The 24,320-nt window shown below is 44.6% G+C and overlaps 1 protein-coding gene across 2 annotated transcripts; it reads left to right on the plus strand.

Annotated features, from left to right (window-relative positions):
- Positions 1 to 3,007: 3,007 nt before the first annotated feature.
- LOC105912697 (RNA-binding motif, single-stranded-interacting protein 2-like) lies at positions 3,008 to 23,766 on the plus strand. 2 transcript variants are annotated; one of them, XM_012841682.3, is made up of 14 exons: positions 3,013 to 3,164; positions 9,812 to 9,996; positions 15,025 to 15,083; positions 15,563 to 15,654; positions 18,705 to 18,862; positions 19,407 to 19,486; positions 19,591 to 19,700; positions 20,137 to 20,183; positions 20,305 to 20,398; positions 20,757 to 20,807; positions 21,145 to 21,252; positions 22,010 to 22,090; positions 22,178 to 22,265; positions 22,536 to 23,766. In XM_012841682.3, exons 1-13 carry the CDS (start codon positions 3,093 to 3,095, stop codon positions 22,256 to 22,258), a joined length of 1,218 nt encoding a protein of 405 aa, XP_012697136.2. In that variant the 5' UTR covers positions 3,013 to 3,092; the 3' UTR covers positions 22,259 to 22,265; positions 22,536 to 23,766. The 2 variants fall into 2 exon arrangements, with proteins under 2 accessions (XP_031421670.1, XP_012697136.2); XM_031565810.2 differs by having other exon boundaries at positions 3,008 to 3,164; positions 22,010 to 22,265.
- The last annotated feature ends 554 nt before the right edge of the window (positions 23,767 to 24,320 follow it).

The raw sequence follows: 24,320 nt of genomic DNA on the forward strand, positions 1-24,320 counted from the left end.
GCAGTTATGCATGCTCAACAATGCACGACCCAGCAAGGATGCTGTGACATTGTGCCTTTCTGGTGCATTGCTTTTGTTTTTTTGTTCGGTTTTTTCCCTTGGGGAGTGGATGTGCTGTTTCAATATTTAAGTGACAAAGGACATTCTGTTGCCCCTCGTCAGAGACTGTGATATAACCAAGACTAATTCTCTCATTTGAATCAATCAGAAGAAAAATGAAAACACTGATGGTCTGCTTCTGATGTGATGATTGCAGAGAAACTGCTGATGGCAGCTGATGTAAAAAAAAATACTGTTATTTCTCTTGTATCAAGCAGGTGAATCCAGTAACTTTTCAGATACGAGCCTTAGGTTTTATAAACGTCAAACTACACAATAGTACCAGAAATACACTTATTATTATTACGCCCTTCATATCGCTCTATATGTACTTACAAACCTACTTACCTAAAATGTAGTTATTAATTATCTAAGTAGGTTATCTTCACAGTTATCTCATGTTATTATCAGTAAAAGTACTGAACAGATGCATACCTGGACACATAGTCAGCCTGTGAGATTAGGGAAATTGTGCCGCATCATTGCATCGAGGAATGGCTGGTGTGTTGTGTGGGGGCTGGTTTGAGGCACTGCCAGCGTAAACAGTCCCAGACCACATGTTCTCTCAGGGCAGAGTGCCTGGCCACCCTCCAAGCACATCTGCACACAATCCCCCAGCCTGAGCCACCCGGTGGAAGGGGACCCGGCAAGCACAGTGGGGAGGGTGGGTGTGAATGACTGCACCAGCAAAGCCTGTCTGTTTTCCCAGACTCCACCAACCTGTTCCCTCCATGCTGCAGACAGTCACAAACAAGACAATCACAAGACCGAGAGGCACTGATTTATGCGATAAAGCTGCTCGATGAAAGACAGCGTACAGGCACTAAAAACCAAAGCTATTTTACCTTTAGACACAACAAAAGAACTTAATGCTGAGGCATCAACACTGTAACTAAAATAACACAAATAAATCTAGAAAGGGCAGAAGGCTGTAATGAATTGGCTCAGTCAAATGTTGCCCCGGTGTTGTGGTGGGAAAAGACTGACTGGTTCACACAGGGATTGTAATATTTCCTCTGGTGGGCGAGGGCCCAGGCTGAGAACATATGGCCCTGCTGGATTGCATCACTTCACTGGAACCGAGTACTGTATGCTGGGCCAACATTACCCAACCAACCCTCGGCCTTGAAATGAGATGGATGGCTGCATAAATCACGTCTGTGAGTCCCTAACCCTTGCTCATCATCTGTCAGAGCTCTCGGCCTGTGTTTGCCTTTGCACGCAGACTGCCTGGCCGGTCTGATGAAACCCATCTTGCTTATAAATCCAGCATTTTGCAGACTTATATAAAAAGGTGGCTTCACAAGAAAAAGTTTGACAGACTAAACTGATTTACTGATTTCTTGTACCTTTCTGTGTTTCTTGTCAGTGTCTGCATATCTGTCTGCCTATTTTTAGACTGCCTTTGGCAACGTCCTGCAGACAGTTTTTTGGAACGTGCATCTGAGCTACAGGTAGTGGGGTTAGGTGAGCTGCACTGTGTGCTTTTGGAGAGAGATAATTACTGAAGCAGCTATGCTGACAACACCTGAGGAATTCCCGGCATGCACAAACAGCAAGAGTGTTCACAGCCACCCAGTGTGATCCGCACCCAACCCCCTCCTCTCCCTCTCTCCCCCACCCCCCCCCTGGCTACTCTTAAGGGATTCCAAGTTTTCTTCTACACCCTTGGATCCCCTTCAGACAGATACAGCATGTGCCAATTCCTTCCTTTTACATACATGCTTTCGTCAATTGCGAGTTTATTGACCATTTCTGCTATGCTAGCTGTTTAGGCACATAAATGGATAAGGACATTTTTTACACAGGGAAACACAATCGCAAATATTATACACCGTATTTATGTAATATCTCTGTTTCTCAGTGTCTCCTCTTATGAATTTACATACCTTTTCAGCTCCATCCACCCACACACTGAAAGTAAGCCCCTGTCTGAAAATTGCTTTCTGAAGCACTTGTTTCAAAACATTATCTAGTGCTGCCTTAATACTTATGGTATATCCAATTATGATCTCTAGTGTGTCCATAATGATGAAGAGTTTATCGACTGTATGTGCTTCATGCTCCAGAGCAGCCTCATGGAGGACACATTTAATTACACACATTTGCAGAAATTATCAAAATGTAAAAAAAAAAATACAAAAATCTGGGCATATTGTCTCTCATAAATGATTTTATTCTTGCGTGTTTCAATGTGAATGACGGGTTGATTAAACTGTAACATGCATATGGTGCTTTCGGGATGCTTATAGCTGTTGTTTACTGTCTGTTTTCTTATTTATTTTTATTTATCATGAATTATATAAATCCATTGACACTGAACTTTCCCTACAGAACAAAGCTTAATTGTGAGAGGATTGTGATGTACCATTTCTGTCACTTGGGGACTTACCACCAAGGAATTACAAGCTGTGAAGAGTGGGACCATGGGTCCAAGTTGCCAAGCAACAAGAATGCTTAAATCACAAACATAGTTGCGTCTGTGTGTGATTAACAGAAGTAAAAGCTTAATTTGTGTAGTCACTCCTGGCCCCACTGACTCAAGAGACAGGGGGATATGTCAACTGTCAAACACTTCACCTCACTTGGGAATAGGTTTGAGTACGTCAAAGCAGAAGCTCGACAATAATAAAAAAAAATCAAATAAGGCAAAATGCTGATTCACTTTTACAGTCTCTACATGCAGAGCCTGCGGTAACAGATTCACGAAAGTCTCAAATGATAAATTATCTTATCGCTTAACATGTGTTTCTATCACATAAGGTCAACATAGGACGATGTAAAACACTGACAAAATGAAATGCATGTTGAGGTAGGCTATGTTTTCCAAATGTCGTGAATAAAAACACACCGTACACGGCCAACGCGCGCAACGACAACAGCGACGAGAGCGCAACTCAAACCACTTCCCCAGATTCCAAGCTGAATTTCCCTAGCTGACGTCAGCTGACTGTCTTGGCTGTACTAGCCGCTCCGGACATAGTGCTGTAAAAATGCTGCTCTCTGTGCCGCCAAGGACAGGAATCAACCCATATAACGACTATACCAGCAGAACCAGTAAAAAGGTAAAGCGATACCGCTACGTATTCTGTTTGTCCGTTTTGTACCGCTATTTAGGTTTATTCCCGTACATGTTGAAGCTGTATGATTGTATGACTATAAGCTGCAGTGTCCTTGAAAGTGGAGAGCGTAGAAAAATCAACTGTATCTCTATGGCTTTGCGTTGCTGGTAACTCTATGAAGAGTGCGCGAAAATGTTATGAACATTATTGTGTGTATTTCGCGTGTTTCAGATGGTGGTTTAAAGCTTGTGATTTTCCCTCTCCGTTGCTACAGAGAAAGTCAATGTAAAAGGATTAAACTTGCGACGCTAATTGTGTGTGGATTATTGCAAGCGCTAGTTGGCTGATTTAAATTTGAGATATGAAAAAGGTTTCTTCTTTCTTATCAGATACGTCAAGTAAGCAATTTCATTACTGTTCTCCGAAAATGTTCTCACCTTTTCGGAAAAAAAACGTCAACATAAGAACTTTAACGAAGTTTTTTACGCCTAGCCATTTGCCCCACCCCTTAAAAATCTTACTACGATGACGGGAAACCGTGGCTTGCCAACATAATTCAACGGAAAGGTTTAATAAAATCAGATTACAAGAACCACGATGGTCTAAACATGATATATATGCTCAAACGTGAGGGCGCTTTCATACATTGGAAATGTCGTAGATCAATGTTTCCTATCCATTTGAAAGGTTAAATAACTATTGACCCTCTGCTATTTCACTATGCATATGTAGGCCATCTATTCGGAAATCGACCTAATTCAATAAAAGTAGGGAATCAGATTTGGAAGCAGTTTGTTTGTTGTTGACATTTTAAAGAAAATGTTCCATTCCTTGGTTGTTTACATATATACTACTTTGCTACAACAAAAAGTTCTAAACCCAAGGATCATGTTATTGGTTCAAACCATGTAAACAATTTATCAACTGGCAATATATCACTGAAATTGGCATACACCTCCTGAAACACGATGGTCCTGAATAAGGTGGATGCAATGGTGATGAAGGATTAATGAATAAAATCCTAAAAAAAAAAAATTCTGTCAATTGTAAAACCTACTATTCGTTTTTACAGACATAGAATAAGATGAGTGTTTTTAAAAACTCTTTCCTATATTTAGTTTGGGGTTGCATGATGCCCTATGACGATTCAGAGTGATGTGACAACCCTGATGAAAAATCCATGAAAATATCATCAGAGGCTGATCCTAGATATGTATTGCTGGCTTCACCTGTGCTCAGCGCATGACAATGGGAAATCCTTTGGGTGAAAATACATTTTTCTTACATCTTTGTCCTAGAACATGTGCAATGTTTATGGTGCGTTACAGTTATCGCAGCTGTGTCCAGATTCCCTTCAGATCCAAAAGATTTCCTTCAGAGCCAAAAGATCTCACTTCATTTAAGTACATAAGATGTATTGTAAATGGTCCCACTATCTTCTCTTCAAATTAGCCTCAGCTTCTCATGCATGTAGCTGAATTTCACCTATGCGATCAACAGGAAAGACCGATGTAAAGCATCACTGCCAGAGTCTGCCAGAAATTAGCATAGTAGTTAAAACAGTGAGAACTTGTGGTGTCCATTTTCATTCAGGCTCCATCTGAAGCTTTAAGCTCCCAGCACACACTTAGGAGGGGCACTGGCACGTCAGAATGATTGACAGTGATGCCAGTGAGTCCTGTTATGGAAGCACTCTGATTGGTTAGTTACATTCGGGCCGGGAAGACTTTCCATTTTCTTATTACGAAGCATGAGGCAAACACAGAGGCTGGGTTTTTTTTTCTTCCCCCAGAGCTTCTAGTTGATTGATAGCTGTAAACACGGTTTCATCAAACACTACAAAAAGCACTCGTAATAGCCTAGCTTTAATATCCAGACAGAGTTTACAGGAAGAGGCTGTGGGCTAAGTCAACCAGAGGGTGTAAATCTTTCTGTCTGTGGGCTATTTGCAGTAGCATATTCCCACCTCCGAGCTTGTTGTTTCTGGCCATTCAAAGGCCGCAAATGACCCCGGAGGCAGGAGAAATTGACCATCAAGATTCAGTGTCACTTCAGGGCAGCAGTCATAACATATATGAGGGCTGAAGCACAACGCAACTAAATCGTCAATGAATGTCTGCAATTGTAAGTGATGCGATATTTATTGGTTTATATGGAAATGGTCACCTCTTTTAAAGACAGTGCACCCATACTCTCTCTATACTTTTACATCATTTATACATCAACATAGCACTCTTATAATGAATTTAACATGAAATTAAAATTTAAATAAAACAACAAAGAAAGAGAGAAAGGAGGAAAAGAGAGAACATGAACTTCCCATGGCAGATAAATGCAAGTGTACACCCAAACTTCCATCCGCTGTAAATCATATCTATTTTCTTTGCAGCAATTAATGTACATGTATGACCCTACTGGACAAAGTAGTGCCCATTTTGTTGGATTAGAGGCAAGATGCAGAATAAAAATGAGTTTGAGCGCGAAGGGTTAAAGCAGGCACTGGCAATGGCATGTCAACAAAATGCAACCCTCAGGCAATTGGGTTCTATGGCCTCGCATTCTAGGAAAATTGTATTAAACACTGAAGGCATATATCGTATGCCTGAGTTCCATGGGAGTTAAAAAAGAAGTAAACCTTGTTTCCAGTGCTGATGATGTCTGTGAGACCAAGTTTGATCTGGTAATTGCTCTGCCAAATTCCACAGGCATTCAGTGCAATTTGGCATCAGAATTCCAGAACTGAAGTCTGCCTTGAGCATGTCAGCATTCTACACAGGCACATTACAAACACCCCACACTGACTCCTTGAATTACTTCACTCCCTCTCTCACAGTTGGCAAGGATTCAGATTTCCCAGATTAATGACCTGAAATTCCTGGAATTCGGGACTCAAACAATGTGCTCATTAGGGAAAAAAGCAGGGGGGTGTGAGTTTCTGCAAACCTTTTTTAATCAAGGAAACTTACCTTATGACACTGGGAAAACTTGAAGGCACACAAAGGAAATCTTATAAACTGTGACTAGACTAAATCCTGATGCTTTATTTTCTCTTTCAAAAAAGAGGGTGGAGGGCAGAGGAGGATTAAAACCTTTTTCTCCCTTTCCTCTGCTTTCGATTAAGAACCCTCCCCTCCCCTCCCCCATATTTAAACTCTCTGTTTTTATCCGGCACTAGTCCAGGGTGTACATTCCCGTGATCAAGATTGTTGATTGATGTTTGGGTAAAAACATTTTCTTTGTCATTTATTACTTACTCTATGTCCACTTAGGTTTACTTGAAATAGAATGCTGTGTGAGAACATTCCAGTTGATGAAAACTCTGTTGATAGTTATTGTTTAAACACACGATTGATGGTTGTAAAGATCAATTTCACTGATATACAGGGACTTGTAATCTGTGGGCCTGTAGATAAGGATTAAATCCCTGTCATTAGTTTGATTGAACTGATCTATCTATCTATCTATCTATCTATCTATCTATCTATCTATCTATCTATCTATCTATCTACCTACCTACCTACCTACCTATCTATTGACCTATCTATCTGTCTATCTATCTATCTATCTATCTATCTATATATCTATCTACCCACACATATATACACACACTGTCTCATCTGGGTGTTACACCTCTCGTCTCTGTTTCTGATGTATACAATGTGACCACAGGATTGACCTCCCCCCTCCATGGTGTCAGACTAAATTTGTCTAAGCTGGATACCAGCAGCGTAAACTACGACTGCATCTGGAGGCATCTGTCATACATTCCCAGTTCTATAGAAGCAAACGGGTCTATCCGAGAATCCCAACCGGATGAACCCTCCATGGGGATATATTTATGTATTTATTTATTTATTTATTTAACACAACTCAGCAGGAACTGAGCCTCAACAGTCTGATCAGGAAGTCAGCGATAGCCGATGACGTGCCCGAAGATGCTCTATGTTTTTTTTTTGTGTGCTATTGATTTGTTGACCCAGCTTTGTGCTGCGGTCGGTCGGTCGGTCATAGAGAGCGTGACCGGGCTCGGCGTGTAATGGCGCCCAAATAGGAACCAGACGAGCTTGCAGGAATGCAAAGCGCACAGTCCGCATCCAGAAATACCGGCACTCACTCCTGCGGGGACGCTGACATGAATCTTTGTTAGTGTTGTCCAGGGCCGTGAGGAATGCGTCCACATGCGAGCTCTGTGCTCTCACGGGCAGAGGGGCTGAAGATGCGCAAGTGGCCACCGCCGCCGCCGCCACTGCTGCATTAGGAACCCGAGAGAACCAGGGCAGGCAGAAAAATAGGATGCCTTTGTGTTGACCATCATTTTATGACACAACACTTCAAATGATATCTCAAAAAGCAGAGCAGCGTGTTGCCCCCCCGACGCTGCATCTGTGAAAAATAAAGAGAGGAATGTGATCATGTTCAACAGCGAGAGGAAGAACGCTGTGCTGGTCCGGGGTCTGAGGTCAGAGAATCAATCACAGTGTTTTAGAGCTGCAGCTAAACTGTGCCGAGAGATTCCTCTTCACAACATACTTGGCGTAACTCATGATTTGTTATTTCTTGGACCCAGCATGCCCCCCCCCCCGTAAATCACAGTGCAACGGCACCCAGAGCGTTGAGCACTGGGCACTGGGGCGGATGCAGTCAGCGTGGTGGATGGGATCTGCAGGCCTTGATTTTCCCGAAGCAAGCCAAGCACAGCAGCTTTAATGAGACGGTGCCATCTGACTGGTGAGCACATGAGAAGGATTAGCGCCTTCTGCTAACAAGCTCAGGCCCCAATTAGACAGTCCTTGGGCTCCGGAGGAGATGCTCGTCTCCAGGAGCACCGCTGCAGGTGCTTGGCTCGCCGTGGGAGTAGGGAAAACAGAGGCCACACAGTGACTCAGCAAAAACAAACAGAACAAAACTTCTTGAACGCGTCCAGCAGTCTAGAAAGGGAGAGATGAAAAGAGGGATTACTTGGTTATGTCGAGTCTCGAATGTATTATGATGATGTTACGACGACGTAGACGGTGACAAACATCGATTCAGATTTGCTCCTGGAAAGCTTGGCGACTAGAGATAGTCATGAATGAGGATGTCGAAACCAGATTGATTGATGGGATGTTGCAGTGAAAGCAGCATGAAGACAAATGATTGCTGCTTTGCTACAGAAGTGATAGCAGTGACTAGCAGTGACTAGTGATAGCAGTCTCCTCTCCCTGTCCAGCTCTCCTCCACTCTCTCAATCTGCTTAACAGTTGCCCTGTTTTCGTGTCCACCCCCCCCCCCCCCCTCTCCATTACATCCCGTCTCTCTCCACTTTGCCCCCTTCTCCTTTCTGCCATTCAAATCTGTAGGGAATAGAGCTATGCAGTTATCTTCTGTAGTTAGAGCCATACAAAATAAATAGGAAAGTCACAAAAAGGTGAAATCACGAAAGTGTCAGTAATGTCTCCTAGTCAAGTACAATTGCTCATTACAGACAAGTCCCTTTCATAACAAAACTTGACAAATGTGTCACACAGGGCCCGGCAGTGACCTTGCAGCACCCATCAAATTGGCCCACTGACTGGCACCGACTGTGGTTTGATTTCATGGGCTTCTCTTATGAAAAACTTCATCCCTCCCTGCTTCTCTGACTGATGAGGAGTTAATTAGAAAACCAAGCTGACCCTTCGGAGAGAGAGAGAGAGAGAGAGAGAGAAAGAGAGAGAGAGAGACAGAGTGAGAGACCGACAGAGAGTGAGAGTGAGAGACTGACAGAGAGAGAGGGATAGAGAGAGAGAGAAAGAGAGTGAGAGACCGACAGAGAGAGAGAGAGAGAGAGAGAGAGCTGCTGGAGACTCGTCAGTGCCACAGATGTGGACAATTAAAAGGGTTTTCATTAAAAGTCAGAGTGATTTTTCATTTCTTGGCAGTGGGGGGTGCGTTCATTTTGGCTGCTCTCTCAGAATGAATGCTGCTTGTCCTATCTGGATTGTAATGACTTTCATTCAAATCTGTGTGGGTCGGTTAGACATAGGCTAGACTTCCCTCAGCCTTAAGATTAAAAACAAATTCTAAAAACATTTAACAATAAAGGCTGTTTTGCATCATCAAACCACATTTCATTTTATACCTGGTGCTGTAAGACTACATAATTACTTTTATGTATAATTACTCAATATTACCCAGACACATTTACCCTTGCTGGCCTTTTCTCAAGCAATGCAAGGCAAGAACAAACAAATACATATCTAGTAACTTAGCATGTAACCTCCAATGCTCCAGGAAGAGGTCAGTAGTTGTACAACCCATCTTTTCAGTGGTCGATTATTCTCTGGGATGATGTAATTTATCTGACATGTGCATCCTCTGTGACAGTGGGTGGAAGTGAGCATGTGGACCTTGGAATCTTAAAGGAACACTTTAGCCAGATTTTCTCGGAAAAGAAACGCTGATGACGATGAGCAAGTCCGATGTTGATGAGGACGGATACGTTCCTTTTGTTTACAGTGCATCGTGTTTCATGTTGTTCTTCAGCACAACACGCAAAATTTGTCGGCTAAATTGGAACAAACTGAAATATATGTATAGCACAAGCAAATAGTGCTGCAATGGTCTGACATTCCCAAGGATTGCACCTTTAAGTGTTTCACCTCTTTGTTTTTGTTTTTGTTTTTTTGCAGCCGACGTATGTGTCCTCCAATCAACAGATGGCGCCACCCAGTCCCAGCACCACCGCCACCACCACCAGCAGTAGCAGCAGTAATGGGTGCAGCAGCTTCGCTGACCAGCTGAGCAAAACCAACCTCTACATCCGCGGCCTTCACCCTGGGACCACAGACCAGGATCTCGTCAAACTCTGTCAACCGTGAGTCTCATTAGCTTAGCCGCATCACTTCTCGCTAGGAGGGATAAACGGCTCAAATCAAGCCAGCACTGAAGGATATTATAGAGTGGGAGGAACCTCAGGTGACCTTACCAATGCATGATGGTAAAAAAGACTTGTGCTGCTGTCTGAACAGACTGCCTGAAGCAATCCTGCAAACGCATCCTGTACAAAAAGCGTGGGCTGTTGTTGTTGAATGCTGTCTTGTGTGGTCACAACATGTTCTAGACCTCCAGCAGATGGTATAAGCACTGCATTTATGCACAGTGTGTGTCATTCATTGTTAGCTTTAAGTAAGAGACTACAGGAGAGAGAGACTGACAAAGATCTCTCAGGTTGGCTTTTCACAGGCCAGACTTTCCAGTAATGTCGAGGCATGACAATCACTCTGGCCCAGTCCAGTGTATAACGTCAAAGTTCTGTGAGGCTGTGTATTATTTTGGGACAGGCTGAGAAAAGGAAAAAAAACGATATGCATACCTGAACAAAGCTGTTCAAGATGGTTCACTTAGCTGTCACTGCATGCAGATAGGTGAAGTACTGTGTGAAGTTGAGCAGTGGTCATTTTTGTAAACCAATGGCAGATTTGGCAGTGAATTTGAATAGCCCTGTTCAATCACTCCCAATGAGAAGTTAAAACAGAGGGGTTACCTTCTCACTACTAAAGCTTGGGATACAGTTGTGACTTTATATGGAGGCAGAATTACTATAGGAAATCACTATTTCAGTGGGGGTTGAAAACGTGAAACTAATCCTTGACCTATCAGGATGAGTCTGAGCTCACATGTGCTGCCCATGAACTACGCGCGCAACCAACGAGGTCATTCAGGCAGGCCTTAGAATTCTGTCGGATTTAATCATTGGCTCCATTTGTTTGTGTTTGCAGACATTTCACCAATAGTATGACTGTAGCTTCTTTTACTCTTGAGTGAGATTATTAAAATGAGTTTATGAAGAAAGACAAGAATGCTTTACACACTCAGCAACTGTCAGAATTTTCACACAAAAACAGATTACATTGTTTTTGCTGCTCAATCAGGTTATTTGGCATATTGCCTAATAAAGGCATATTGACAACAAGTTAAAGGCATATTGACAACAAGTTAAAGGCATATTGACAACAAGACCAAAATATTCCTCCGGAGGAATATTTTCCTAAGGGTTAACATTTTTTAAATTAAAGCAAAAACATTTGCCACGTTTTAAGGTATGTTTTTATGGGCAACTAGTTTTGGTATAATCTTGAATTCATTTTGATGGTATGTGGTCAAGTGAATGACAGATAAACACATCTGCCATTCCCACGAGCTGCCCTGGCTGTGTAGTTCCGTGGTCAGTTTCAGTTAGTAAGTAGCTAGTTTTTTCAACATCATCATTCATTTTGGTGGTATATGGCCATGTGAAGCAGAGATAAACAAACATAGTGTTCCCGGTATTTGCCAGACCATTCACTGTGTGAGGTTTTGTGCTCCAGGTCAAAGAAGTCTGTGAAAAATCTATTTTTAGCTATTGCTAATTGCTAAATCTGTTGCCAAATGTGTCACCAAAATACATTATTTATCATCGTTGGCTAAGTTTTATCAGTGCTAACTGTGTTGTTGGGATTTCCAAGGTTTCCAAGATGTCTTGGCTGTTAGCTAATTAGCTCACTAGTTTTAGACAATTGCCCTGCAATGACCGTCTTGCACTGCTTCCCAGTACTCTCTAATCTTTGAACCTAACAATGGAACATAGACTCAGCTCCAAGTGGAACATAGGCTCAGCTCCAAGTAGAACATAGACCGGGCTCCAAGTAGTTTCAATCTAAAAGAGAGAGGTGCAAGAAAGGCAAAGGGCAAAAAGAGGTGGAGAAAAAGAAAGGGGCCTTCTCTTTCACAGCTGTCTGGAAGACATGGCTCACATGAGTCAGCCCAGCCCTACAGGAAACTACAAACCCAAGGGGGAAAGGGAAAGACAAACAAAGGCAACGGGATGGAGAGTGGGCGGGAAATGGAGACGTAGGCAAGCCATTACATCAGGTGTCTCATACATCGAGACGTTGTGGGGTTACTTACCCAGGCAATTACAACTAGTTTTATTGCACAACAGAGCACCAATCACGGCAAATGGGGGTGATTGTGTGTGGTGTTTCTAAAAACACACACGTGCTAAAACCAGGATGGCCAGATGTGAGAAAGTTGAGATGTTTATTTTAGGAGACACCAGATATTTTTACAGTCTAGTAGTATGAATCATGAGTAAAACCCAACACTGAAAAAACGCTTGTCAGATGGCTGTGGTACTCCTAACCCGCCCCCTCCTTCCCTCCCTCCCCTTCCCTTCGCTCCCCTCCCCTCCCTCCCTCCTCCCTCTCTCCCCTCCCCTCCTCTCTCCCCTCCCCTCCCCTCCCCTCCTCCCTCCCCTCCCCTTCTCTCGCTGCCGCCCACCACTGTGGCTGCCAGTTACTCCACACAGGCACAAAGGTCAGGGTATTTCCACGTTCTGGCCCCCCGGCCTCTCCCTGGGTGGTTGGTTGACCATGACACTTTGTTCACACATGGCTGCCTCTATCCTGGCCCCCTAGTGCAGCGTAAAGAAAGGCTGCACATCACCACCAGCTAACATATCTCTGAGCAAAACGCACTGGACCAAGCCTGTATTTACCACAGTGCTAGTGCTACAAGGCTCTTGTTCTCTATATTGCTGGGCCTCATGAAGAGATGAATTCATTTATTTACACAGTATAGGTTTCGTATGTAATGAAATGACGTCTTTCAGTGTTAAATGTACACATAGTGGATGTTTGTCCTTAAACATGACCATCATTCAACACTGTTCAGATTTTAAACTAGCTCCTTATCATGCTTTCATTGCACAGATTAGTGTACTAATTCTTACAGACAAGTGTGTAACAATGAGGGCTCATTAGTAATGGCAGCATGTTGGTTTTTACTACTAAAAAGTGAGTTTAGTCCCAGAACTCTTGTATAGACTTCCAAACAGAAGGATTAATCATCTGCATCTATTCCAATTTCAACTATGCCGTTCGCCTTCCCCACACACCTAATTGCACATTTTCTCATTTGTGTCTGATGAATAACATCCAATTCAATATAGCGGTTCTTGTCAGGTCATTAAGTTCTATTAATTTCTTGTTATAATTCAGAATTTAATTAAGGCCCGGAGAGCGGCGTGTTTTGAATGTGTTGCTCTGTGGCTGTTGCACTGAGGGGAATGCTTGATTAGAGAGCAGCACTGAGTAATGGCTATGCAGAGGGCGTTCCTGGGACTTTGGCATCGCAGTGGAGGAGCTGCTTGGCAGTTGTTTGCATTTGTTTGTCAGGTGCGATACTCTCTGTTGTCTGGCTCTGTCATAGACACCTCTCACCTATTATTACAATCAGTGGGTGTTGCACGTGAGAACACACACGCACACACACACACACGCACACACACACACACACTCACGCACACATACACTCACACACATACACACACTCACGCACACATACACTCACACACACACACACACACACACACACACACACACGCAAAAGATTCAGTGGAAATAACTAGGGCCCCCGAATTACCTGTGAGAGGCTGCCTCTGCTCTGCAGCGTGTTAGCATAGCATTCACGCCAGCTCATGTTGTGTTTATGGTAGCGGCCAGTGTTGATGTGTGGGCTGTAGAGAGATGGGGGCAGTAGGACCCAGATGAAACCCGGTTAGAAAAAAGAAAAAAAATCTGGCTGTTAGCAGTGTGGCTCCCAGCCAACACTGCACAGGGCAGGAGAGGAGAATGATACATTGTAAATGCATGCAGAGAGTGTGTGTGCATGAGAGAGGGCGAGTAGGCACTGTAAGTAGACGATGGGTTGACTCAAAAACGATCCGCATACGGATGTAATTCTAGAATGTTGATTGGTTAAGATTAGTTACCAGGCAGGAACTGGCTAATAGCAGGACCTCTATTTTTTCGCTGAGCTGCAACGTCGTTTGCCTGACTTTTAAACGATCGTTTTATTTTTATACGTTAAGTTAAGTTATACGTTTTAATACTCAACTGTTTTGTTAGCCGAATTGAATGTTTTTTTCCGTTCCTGCCTGGTAACTAATCTTAACCAATCAACATTCTAGAATTACATTCGTATGCGGATCGTTTTTTGAGTCAACCCATCGTCTACTTACAGGCACTATAGATCTCAAGCACAGATCCATATAGTGTGGATGATTCATAGCATGCCTAAAAATATTCACCCTGGCATGTTAATGCGTCTCTCATCATTGCACTGCGCCCCATTCAGTTGTGTGAGTGCGGCTGGAAAACACAGAGGAACATCTGTTATTAAAAATACACTTTACCCCTAGCGTGTCCTTATCTCAGTGACCCCTTAGTGACCCCTAACAGATACTAACAGTGCAGGAGGTTGTGGTTCTATCACTAGGGGTTTTCACTAGGGGTTTTCACTAGGGGTTTTTCACTAGGATTTTTTTTCTTGTCATGTGTTATCATCAGAGTGTTCAGTGTATGTGTGTGTGTGTGTGTGCGTGCGTGCGCACATGCGTATGTGTGTGTGTGTGTGTATGTGTGTGTGTGTGTGTTTGGGGTGGGGTGATGGCGATGGTGGTAGAGAGTGGCCCAGATAGCTCTACCAGTTATATCTAGTCATCAATGATGTGTTCTAGATAGCGTGTCATGTAGTTAGTCATGAAACAGTACCCTTGCTATTACCTCACTTTGATTCAAAGGGATTACTTCACAAAAATCACTCAAAGGGAATTAGCAGTTAGAGGGAGCTGTTAATCTTGCATAGTGATATGTACTCTCTTTCAGGAAACAAGCCTTTTACTATACGCTGTGTAACTGTTACATTAACTTGAACTTATACTACATAGAACAGTTGCCATATTAGCCATATATAATACATTTGTAGACAGTATATATGCTTTTATTAATGTATCAGAAAGAATTGTAAAAATTGTATACAAATTGGAGAAATTAAATCTTTTCTGTTTTTTTTTTTTTTGAAGGTATGGCAAGATTGTGTCAACAAAGGCCATTATGGACAAGACCACCAACAAGTGTAAAGGTGAGAGTCCTTCATGTGGTTTGGAGCTCTTTGTGCAGGTAGCCTCTTCATCCTGCCTCCTCATCCGCTCCCTCCCACACCCGGGGACACACACCCGGGGACAGACATGTGTTTATCTCCAGCAGGTTTGTATGTGATGTAACCGCTGGCCCCTTGCGTAACTCCACGTCTGTCGGAAACAGCATGGCTTCTTGTTGCCTTAATGTGCTCCCCTGAACAGCCCCAGTCTCATGGGTGTTGTCTCTGAGGTCCGCACGCACCACTTTGTTCTCTGGGTTCCTCAACAAAAAAAAAGCTCCTGCCTTATGTTACAGTGTAAGGGGGAGTGAGTTGTGGCCGTGCATCAAGCCCTAGCTAAGCCGTGGGTCTGTGTGCAGGTTATTCACAGTGCCATCTGTGTGTGTGTGTGTGTGTGTCTGACTGTGTGCAGGTTATTCACAGTGCCATCTGTGTGTGTGTGTGTGTCTGACTGTGTGCAGGTTATGGCTTTGTGGATTTTGACAGTCCAGCATCGGCACAGAAAGCGGTGACTGCACTGAAAGCTAGTGGGGTCCAGGCTCAGATGGCCAAGGTAAGAGGAGGTCATCCGCACACACAAACACACACGCACACACACATGCACACACACACACACACACACACACACACACACACACACACACACACACACACACATACACACACACACACACACACACACACATATATATATATCTGGTGTGCACACCTGGTCGTTTTATGGTATTGCGTAACACTGGAAAAGACAGATGCCGTTCTGTTGTAGTCATCCAGTGACACAACTTCAAAGGGACGAGTTCTCTCTCTCTCTCTCTCTCTCTCTCTACTCTCTCTCACCCACACACACAAACATGAACACGCTCCCCCACAAATTCATACTCTATGGACCACCAGCCCGGCAGTCATTAAGTTTGTTGTTGTGTTGTTGTTATTTGTCAACGGGATTCTTTTGTGTTGCCTGTGAAAGAGACGCCTGTCAGCCCCATTAAACTCATCCGTGGCGTGTGAGTGCCACCCGCTCCAGAAGCCTGCCCTCAGCAGACATAGGGGCAGCATGCGGGGGTGAGGGACAAGTGGCCCTCTGCTTTCTGCAGTGGGCCCCCTCCACCACCAGGCCCTGGGTCTGCCCTGGCAGCAGCCGTCTCGCAGCACAAAGAGCCAGTCTGTCCTCCTCTCCCTCCACACCTCCCTCCTCCTCGTCCTCGCCGCCCCCATACCCACCCCCCCCCCCCCCCCCCCCCCCCTCTCTGCTCCCGTCTCTGCCCTGGCTGAGTCACTGTCTGAGCAGCACTGAAGCAACCCAGCCGCCTGGGCCCACCACAGAGCCAGTGGCCCGTTAGGCAAGCAGTCAAACCGCACTGGGCAACCACACCGCCCCTGCCCCATCACTCACGCTAACTAAACAGGAGTTTATAGTCGCTGAAAGCTGCCGGGCCCGAGGAGCAGGGGGTGGTGGGGCAGGGGCAGACTTGCTGCTTGCTCCTGTTGCTGTTGCCGTGGCCGGTCGGCTCGTCCTGGACTTGTGAACACGTCATGTCGCCCTATTATTTTAGGAGCCGGGCTCACGGCGGCATTTACCAGCAGTGTCGCCACTCCTAACCCGCTCGAAATGAGTCAGTTTTCCAGAGAAGTTCCTTTTTCTTTTTTTCTCTCCTCTCCTCTCCACTCCTCCCCCCCCCTTCCCTCCATCTCAAGTGGGAGCAAGTCGTTGTGAGGGGAGTGATGAGATGTGTGAAAATCATCAACTTCACGGGGCAGGTCACCACAGTAGGGCTCGTGAATAATTCATGAGATGGAGATGAGTTTGTAATACATTTACAGCTTTTTAATCTCATCTGCACACCGAAGTCATGAATATGCAAAGCAGCAGCGGGACGAATCGCGGGGTTCGCTAACTCTCGGCTATCTCTGCCACCGCTTGCTAATTTGTTTATGCGAGTGACACACAGAAATGGCTCAAGTGCTCACTCAGACGATAAGCAGCCGAATTGAATCAGTGTGTCTAATAATTGCAGGGACGAGAAGAGGATGAGCCACCTCCGTTTTAATTCCTATGTAAATCATGTAATCTTCCAGAAGGATTCCACTGTAAGGTAGCGCTGGTCTCGTCTCGGCGTGTGAAATTGAGGTCATGGAAAAGGGTGCAAATATGTCTTGTGGTCTCCTGTATGTGTGTGTGTGGGCACAGGAGTGCATGTGTACGTGTGCATGAATGTATGTATGTGTGCAGTTGGTGTGTATACACGCTATACTGTATGCGCTGTGAACTGAAAAGAAGCACTTATTACCAGCCCAGTTCAAACACTATAAAAAATAATCTATAACTCAAGACATAGTTTGAAAGCAATTCAACAACTTGACTTTACAACAACAGGAACGCACAAGTCTGACTGAGAACTTTTAGTTCAAATGTCAGTAGGCAAAGTTTCGAATGACGGCGCAAAGTGAAACTTCTTAAGAAGAAAAGCAAGGAAGCGATTAGTAGCAGGGCTTTATGGAAGCTGGGAGTGGTGTGCTGCTATCATGTCCTTTGGCGTAGGAGCCTTGCTCCATTCAGCCTCCTCGATCCTCATACACACACAGCCTCACACAAAGGCCCTGTCTTCTCTCCGAGTCAAGGGGCTTGTGTAATAGTCCTTCCCCTCCACCCCCCCCGGCTCCCACCACCATTTTTTGGGAGAAAGAGGACGGGGCTCCCCGGAGAGAGGGTTCAGGCTGAGTACAGCCAGCCTATCTCTGCCTACATCTCCAGTGCATTCCTCCTTCCCGCCCCCCGCCCCCACCCCCACACCCTCTCCATCCGCAGTCAGTCTCTCGCCCCCTCTCTCCCTTTTTCTTTGGCTCAGCTGATCCCCCCCCCCTCCCTTCCTCCTTTCCTAAAACTCAACTCTTATTTCAGTCTCCTCCCCCCTCTTCCTTGTTCTCTCCCCCGCTCCCTCCCTCCCTCCCTCCCTCCCTCTCTCTCTTCCTCCCTCCCTTCTCTCTTGTCCTGTCTGACTTTCTATCAACCTCGTTCAAACCGCACTGTTCCCGATGCCATCTCTACACCACTGTTTTGACTGCAGCCCTTTCAATAGCTCATATTTTTGTCTGAGGACACCCCCACCGCTGCGCACTGGCCCCGACATTCTATAGTTTGTACAGCTCCATATGGAGAGGGGCTGACTGTAATCTCTTTCCAGACTTTCCGGAATGTTCTTCTTTTATGGCTTTCGTATCTCCAGACTCGAATAACTCAAGCAGCGTTTTCAGCTCAACACCCTGCGCCCTGTTCGCTGGAATTCTGCTTGACTCTTTGTCAAACTGTAGATCTGGGGAAAAACATCTCGCACTCAAGTTTATGGAAGCAAACGTTTGATTTTTTTAAATGTCTAGCATACATCCTCAGGCAAGTACACCCTATAGCCCACGGAGGGAACAAAAGTCCTGTTGGATTGCCAGAGTGCCCTGACACACTAGGAGTCCTCTCTTTCCTAATAGTATTTCCAACTCAGAAATAGTCTCAAATGCCTCACAATTTAAATCTTCCAATAGAGTGCAGCTGTAGTTTCAAAAACAGGCTTCCACTCATGACAGCCTTCTAAAGGGTCTTTCCATCTTCAGCAACAGGAGCAGGATCCCACCAACCTGTACATCTCCAACCTGCCAATGTCTATGGATGAGCAGGAGCTGGAGAGCATGCTGAAGCCCTTCAGCCAGGTCATCTCCACCCGCATCCTCCGAGATGCCAGTGGCACCAGCCGTGGCGTTGGCTTTGCCAGGTAATTCGCAGAGCCCCCCCTCGGCCCCCTGGTGGCAGCCACAGCACATAACACCTGCACTGCATAGATCACAGAACAGCATGGTCATCGCTGCACATCTCCCTCACACTACCTTCAAGCAGGAGCGGAATGTGCTCCTGAATCCTGATCTAAGCACACACAGATATCAGATATCTTGAGATGATTACACATAATATTCATGTAATTTCTGGAGTCAATGGTGTCTTTGTAGCAAAATACCTGATGTTATTACAAATTCTGATCTTGCACATCTAGTTGAAATTAGTATGCTATACAGAGCTTAGTAACTGCAGATAATTGATCCCCTTTAATGGTGACTGCTCTTTATTGAAACCTCCTTCTTATTCACTTTTGAGAGTATATTTTATTTTCATACTCTTGTCCTATTAATGCATACATCTATTATCACAGCCACAACGTAAAATGATCAGGCCTTGGTGAGACAAAACTTTTTACGACACAAATAATCAGTATGCCATTACTGTGCCTCATTTTACTGTGCATTTTATGGTCTGCTTAATAGGATGGAGTCAACAGAGAAATGTGAGACCATCATTCAACATTTTAATGGCAAATATATAAAGACTCCTCCTGGCGTACCAGGTACATCATGTTTTTTTCTTTTTTGAATGCCTTTATGAGAGAGCCCCCCTCCCCTCTTACTGACATTCACATCGGCCCTATGCTCCTTCCCCCACCATCCCCAGTGCCCACGGAGCCCCTGCTGTGTAAGTTTGCGGACGGAGGACAGAAGAAGCGACAGAGTCAGGGGAGGTACCAGCAGAATGGACGCCCCTGGACGAGGGAAGGGGAGACGGTGAGTTTGGGTTTCTCACACCAAGTGCACAAACACAAACACACACACACACACTCACACACACACACACACACAGACACAGACACACACACACAGACACACACACACACACACACACACACACAGACACAGACACACAAACACAGACACACACACACACGCACAAAGTTTCAACTGACAGAATTGACCTTAAGAATACAATAGAACTGAAGTTTGCTCCAGAATTTCGTTACCAGCACTGCGCGACTTTCGCCTTGTGTGAATTGTTTAGCTCCTGATTGCCATCTGATTGCAGGTGTGTACGGTGTTATTCACATGAGCAAGTCGTGACCTTTGTAAGAGGTCAGATGATGAAAATGTCACAGATCTAAATGAGCTAAGTGTCAGAGGGGAGAGGACTGTGTAAAGTAAACATTATGTTTTCTTCCTGTCACAGGGAGGAATGACGTTGACCTATGACCCCACCCCAGCCTTACAGAATGGGTATGTTTCACCTCGCAAGTGAAAGTTGTGTTAACTCTTCCAAATGAAATGGCATCCTGACCTTGTGGTTTATTTGGAGGGGTGAGTGATGTAATGACATCTACCTTATATTGGGTTGTAGGTTCTACACATCTCCCTACAGCATGGCGCCCAACCGAATGATCGCGCAGACCTCCATCTCACCATACATGCATTCTCCTCTATCCACCTATCAGGTGACTGCAGCTTTTACTGGAGCTCAAGCCTCCAAAGACCTTTTTCTCTCACAGGCACAGAGGCACTGTATGTTCTGTTTAGTATAACTGTAACCTGGCTGTCAAACAATGTAATTTACCAGAGACCCTGGACCAAGTATTGCTCTGTAATTATTTAATGTTCCCATTTTAATCTTCCCATTTTGAGGTGAATGACCATACAGTATTTTAGTACGTGAAGATCATTATTTTCAGATTTTCAATGTATTTTGTTGACACTCAAAACATTTTCTGTTCAGCACACACTGCCTGTGCTTGAAACGGGAAAAGCTTCAGACTGTTTGTCGTGTGTGTGTAACCGTTTCCCTCTCTGCTTCAGGTACACAGTCCATCCTGGATCCATCCTCAGTCATACCTCATGCAGCCCAATGTAAGCACTCAGCCATCTGCTAGAGAGGCGCTAGGGGTCTGTTTGTGTCTAGTGAGACACAGAACGAGCAAGGGAACGAGACAGAGAGAGAGGGAGAGGGAGCATGAGTGGGTTTGTCTGTATGTGTGTCTGTGTGTGTGTGAGATATATATATATATATATAGAGAGAGAGAGAGAGAGAGAGAGAGAGAGAGATAGCAAAAGAGAGAGATAGCAAAAGAGAAGTTACTATCTATCTGAGTGCGAGTGACAGGGACACAGAAAGAACATGTCTGTAAGTATTTGTCTGATCATTATCTATCTGTGCGTGTGTGTGTGTGTGTGTGTGTGTGTATAGGGACACCTGACACCTACCATGGAGCACCCCATGTCCATCCAGCCTACCTCCATGATGGGCCCCCTCGCGCAGCAGCTCAGCCACCTATCTATGGGCAACGCTGGCACGGTAAGTCAGCCCTGCGCAGGACGGGGCACAGCAGAGACCTCAGCTCTGGCGGGCCCACGGTCTCATTGTTCATGTAGTAGTTGTGAAGTTTTTCTAACACAGGAGTCCCTCAAGATAATGCAGATGTAGGGATACCAACAGTTCTATTTTCTTGTAATATTTAGCTATAAATTCATCTAACCCTCTGCCTGTAAATTTACCACGCTACCCTTTTTTGGCTTGGTGAGCTGAGATAAGAATTGGGCTGTACACCCAACTGAGTGGTGTAGTAGTCTTCTCCAGGAGAGGGATCAGACTTATCTGCTTGACACGAAAGAGGACACGGAGCTGAGTGTCATAATGCTCCTTTTAGTGGCCTTTGTTGCTTCCTATCAGTTCCATATAAGCCTGACGCCCCAGCCAGGAGAGGCCGAGTAGAAGCAGCAGATACCTCCAGCTCACAGCAGAGCTGGCAGCAACGCGCCGTCTGTTTCTCATCAGACACACCAGGCATATGTTATGTCTCCAGTCTGAGCGGAGGTTTTCGTGGCGAGAACGCTAATGAAATCCCATGTGCAGTCGGTCCAGTTTTGTAACCTGTTCCCTCTTGGATCTCTCCCTCCCTCCCTCCCTCCTTCCCTCCCTCCCTCTCTCCCTCCCTCTCTCTCCCTCTCTCTCCTTCTCTCTCTCTCTCTCTCTCTCCCTCCCTCCTTCCCTCCCTCTCTCTCTCTCTCCCTCTCTCTCTCTCCCTCCCTCTCTCTCTCTCTCCCTCTTCCAGTATATGTCTGCCAACACAGCTATGCAAGGGACCTACATCCCCCAGTACACTCAAGTGCCTCCCTCCAGCGTCTCAGTAGAGGTGAGAAACGACGGAAAGAAACAGTGGGGAGAGTGTTGGGGAGCAGATGCTTATTCCTGGGGTGACACGTGCTTCTTTCTCCCGCAGGAAAACAACGTTCCACAACAGCAGGTCGCCATAGAGACCCCGACAGAACACACCACCTACTCCTACCAGCACAGCAAATGAGGAGGAGGTGAGTCGGTCGCTGATACACTGTGTAGGGGGAAACCCTCTGTGCTGTAATACTAGAGCTGTTTCCTTAGTTAGCAGGTGAGAAATGTGAATGTGTCAGAACTATAGAGGGGAATGCAAGTGTGTTTTCTCTCTCTCTCTCTCTCTCTCTCTCTCTCTCTCTCTGTGTGTCTGTGGTGTGTGTGTGTGTGTGTGTGTGTGTCTGTGTGTGTGTGTGTGTGTGTGTGTGTGTGTGTTTGTACTTATGTGATATGACTTCTGTATTTTCCAGTGTGAATCCTGCGGAGGTCCACCGGGTGCAGGCGAGTGTTTCTCTCTGGGACAAGGACATGGGCTACCTGAAGCTAAGTGCTGAAAGGCTCTCAATCCTACACGGACAAACACAGATGTTGAAGACAAGAACTGAGGTTTTTTTTCTAAAAAAAAGAAGACGAAAGACCAAAAAAAAAAGAACAACAACCACAAAAAAAAAAAAAAAAAAAAACACCAAAAAGGAGAGACATTTTCCAAACATCTTTTTTTGTTCCCTCTGGGCAGCAGGATAGCCCTGTGTGGAGGACTGCTTGCACAGAGTGTCGAAACTGCTGCATTTAAGAAGAGACTCGAAAGCTAAAGAAATGAACGAAACTGGCTAAGAAAATATCAAAGTCAACACACGCGTACACACTTACTATCAGACTCACAAACAAGCATAGACAGGGACTGATGGAAACTGACCCCCAAACACACACTGACACGAAGGCAACACAAACACATAGAGAAAAGTTATTTTTCTGCACGTAACACAACAAATTCTTTTTTTAGTCCAGAGTTAAATGAGAAAATTGAGGCTACAACACCACGTGTCGTTTTAGAAATTTAGTATGATTTATTTGTTCTTCTCTTTTTGAAGTGTCATTTTGAATTCTTAAGCTGTTAGCTACAGTGAAAGCATTTTTGTACAGGTCAATAGGTCATCCAGCAATGAATATGTCCTTTTTTTGCAATGATGTGGCTTTATTTTTTAACTAATTAAAAGGTTTTATGTGAAAAGATGAACAAACTGCTTAAAGCTACCTTGTTCTGATGACATCAAAGCGGTGTTTTCTCAAAATTGTTAAGTTCTCAAAGAATTGTGAACATAGGTAATTCAGGCAGTGATTAAGCCTACCATAGGTACAAAATATATTTCGCTGGTCTGTAAAGTTTCAGCAGCACACATAGCCAAATCGGGATTAACTTAAATCAGAAGTTAAATGCTCAAGAAACTTGTCTGAGGATTTTAGGCATTTTATATCATCTGACTGAAAAAACGAAAATTAAATTTCTGTTGGAGGCCAGAAAACTACATGTAATGCCTGCATATTCTCTGGTGGTGCTATTTTTTCTGGTGGGACAAGTCTGCCCCCTGTCTTCACCTCCATACTCTGAGAGTCCATGTCATTCGATAAACACCCCTCCCATGCAAAGTAGCTTTAAGCAGTTCTGATGGATGGTTTAGGAATAAACTGTCCAATACCTCACTTCTCAGTCGTTTTGTCCAGTTATCCCATCTTGAATCCAGCTGCCTTTGGTTAGACGATGAGGAAGAGAGGATCTCCTACAACCGGGCTTCTCCTGCCCTTAAGCTGCTGTTCCTCTAAGACATGGCTGAAATTTTCATCCGTTCATTTTGCAATCTGTGATATTTAAGTAAATTTAGTTCTATCTTGTCTTTGTCTTCCATTAGGGCTCATTACCAGGGATTTCTGTTCTATTTTCCATAAGGAACAGGATATCTGTTTTTCCCCCCATTTGCAGAAGTAGCGGTATAAACGTTCAGTTCACTTACAACAGTGGTCCTTGTATTGCATCTTTGTGTGTTTCGTTTTAGTATGGCATGCAGATTATTTAAAACTCAACAATCACAAACTTTACATGACCTAAACCTGTACTTGACCTCAGAGCTGGAGGGCTCCTGAATCCTGGGTTACCACTCAGTCAGGCGAAATTATACTTAATCACTCATATCTACACTGCAGCTGGTAAAACTGTTATTTTAAGTGTCGGATTATCATTCTGTGTCCATTAAGCCCCA

The sequence above is a fragment of the Clupea harengus genome, chromosome 4 (genome assembly GCF_900700415.2).
Source record: "Clupea harengus chromosome 4, Ch_v2.0.2, whole genome shotgun sequence".
In the NCBI taxonomy this organism is placed as follows: Eukaryota; Metazoa; Chordata; class Actinopteri; order Clupeiformes; family Clupeidae; genus Clupea; species Clupea harengus.

Excerpts from the sequence above, each read along its gene's own strand:
- LOC105912697 (XM_031565810.2), top strand. The coding sequence starts at position 3,093 with ATGCTGCTCTCTGTGCCGCCAAGGACAGGAATCAACCCATATAACGAC. Across the intron at positions 18,863-19,406 it reads CGTGGCGTTGGCTTTGCCAG|GATGGAGTCAACAGAGAAAT; the intron begins GTAATTCGCAGA and ends TCTGCTTAATAG. Across the intron at positions 20,808-21,144 it reads CATACCTCATGCAGCCCAAT|GGACACCTGACACCTACCAT; the intron begins GTAAGCACTCAG and ends GTGTGTGTATAG.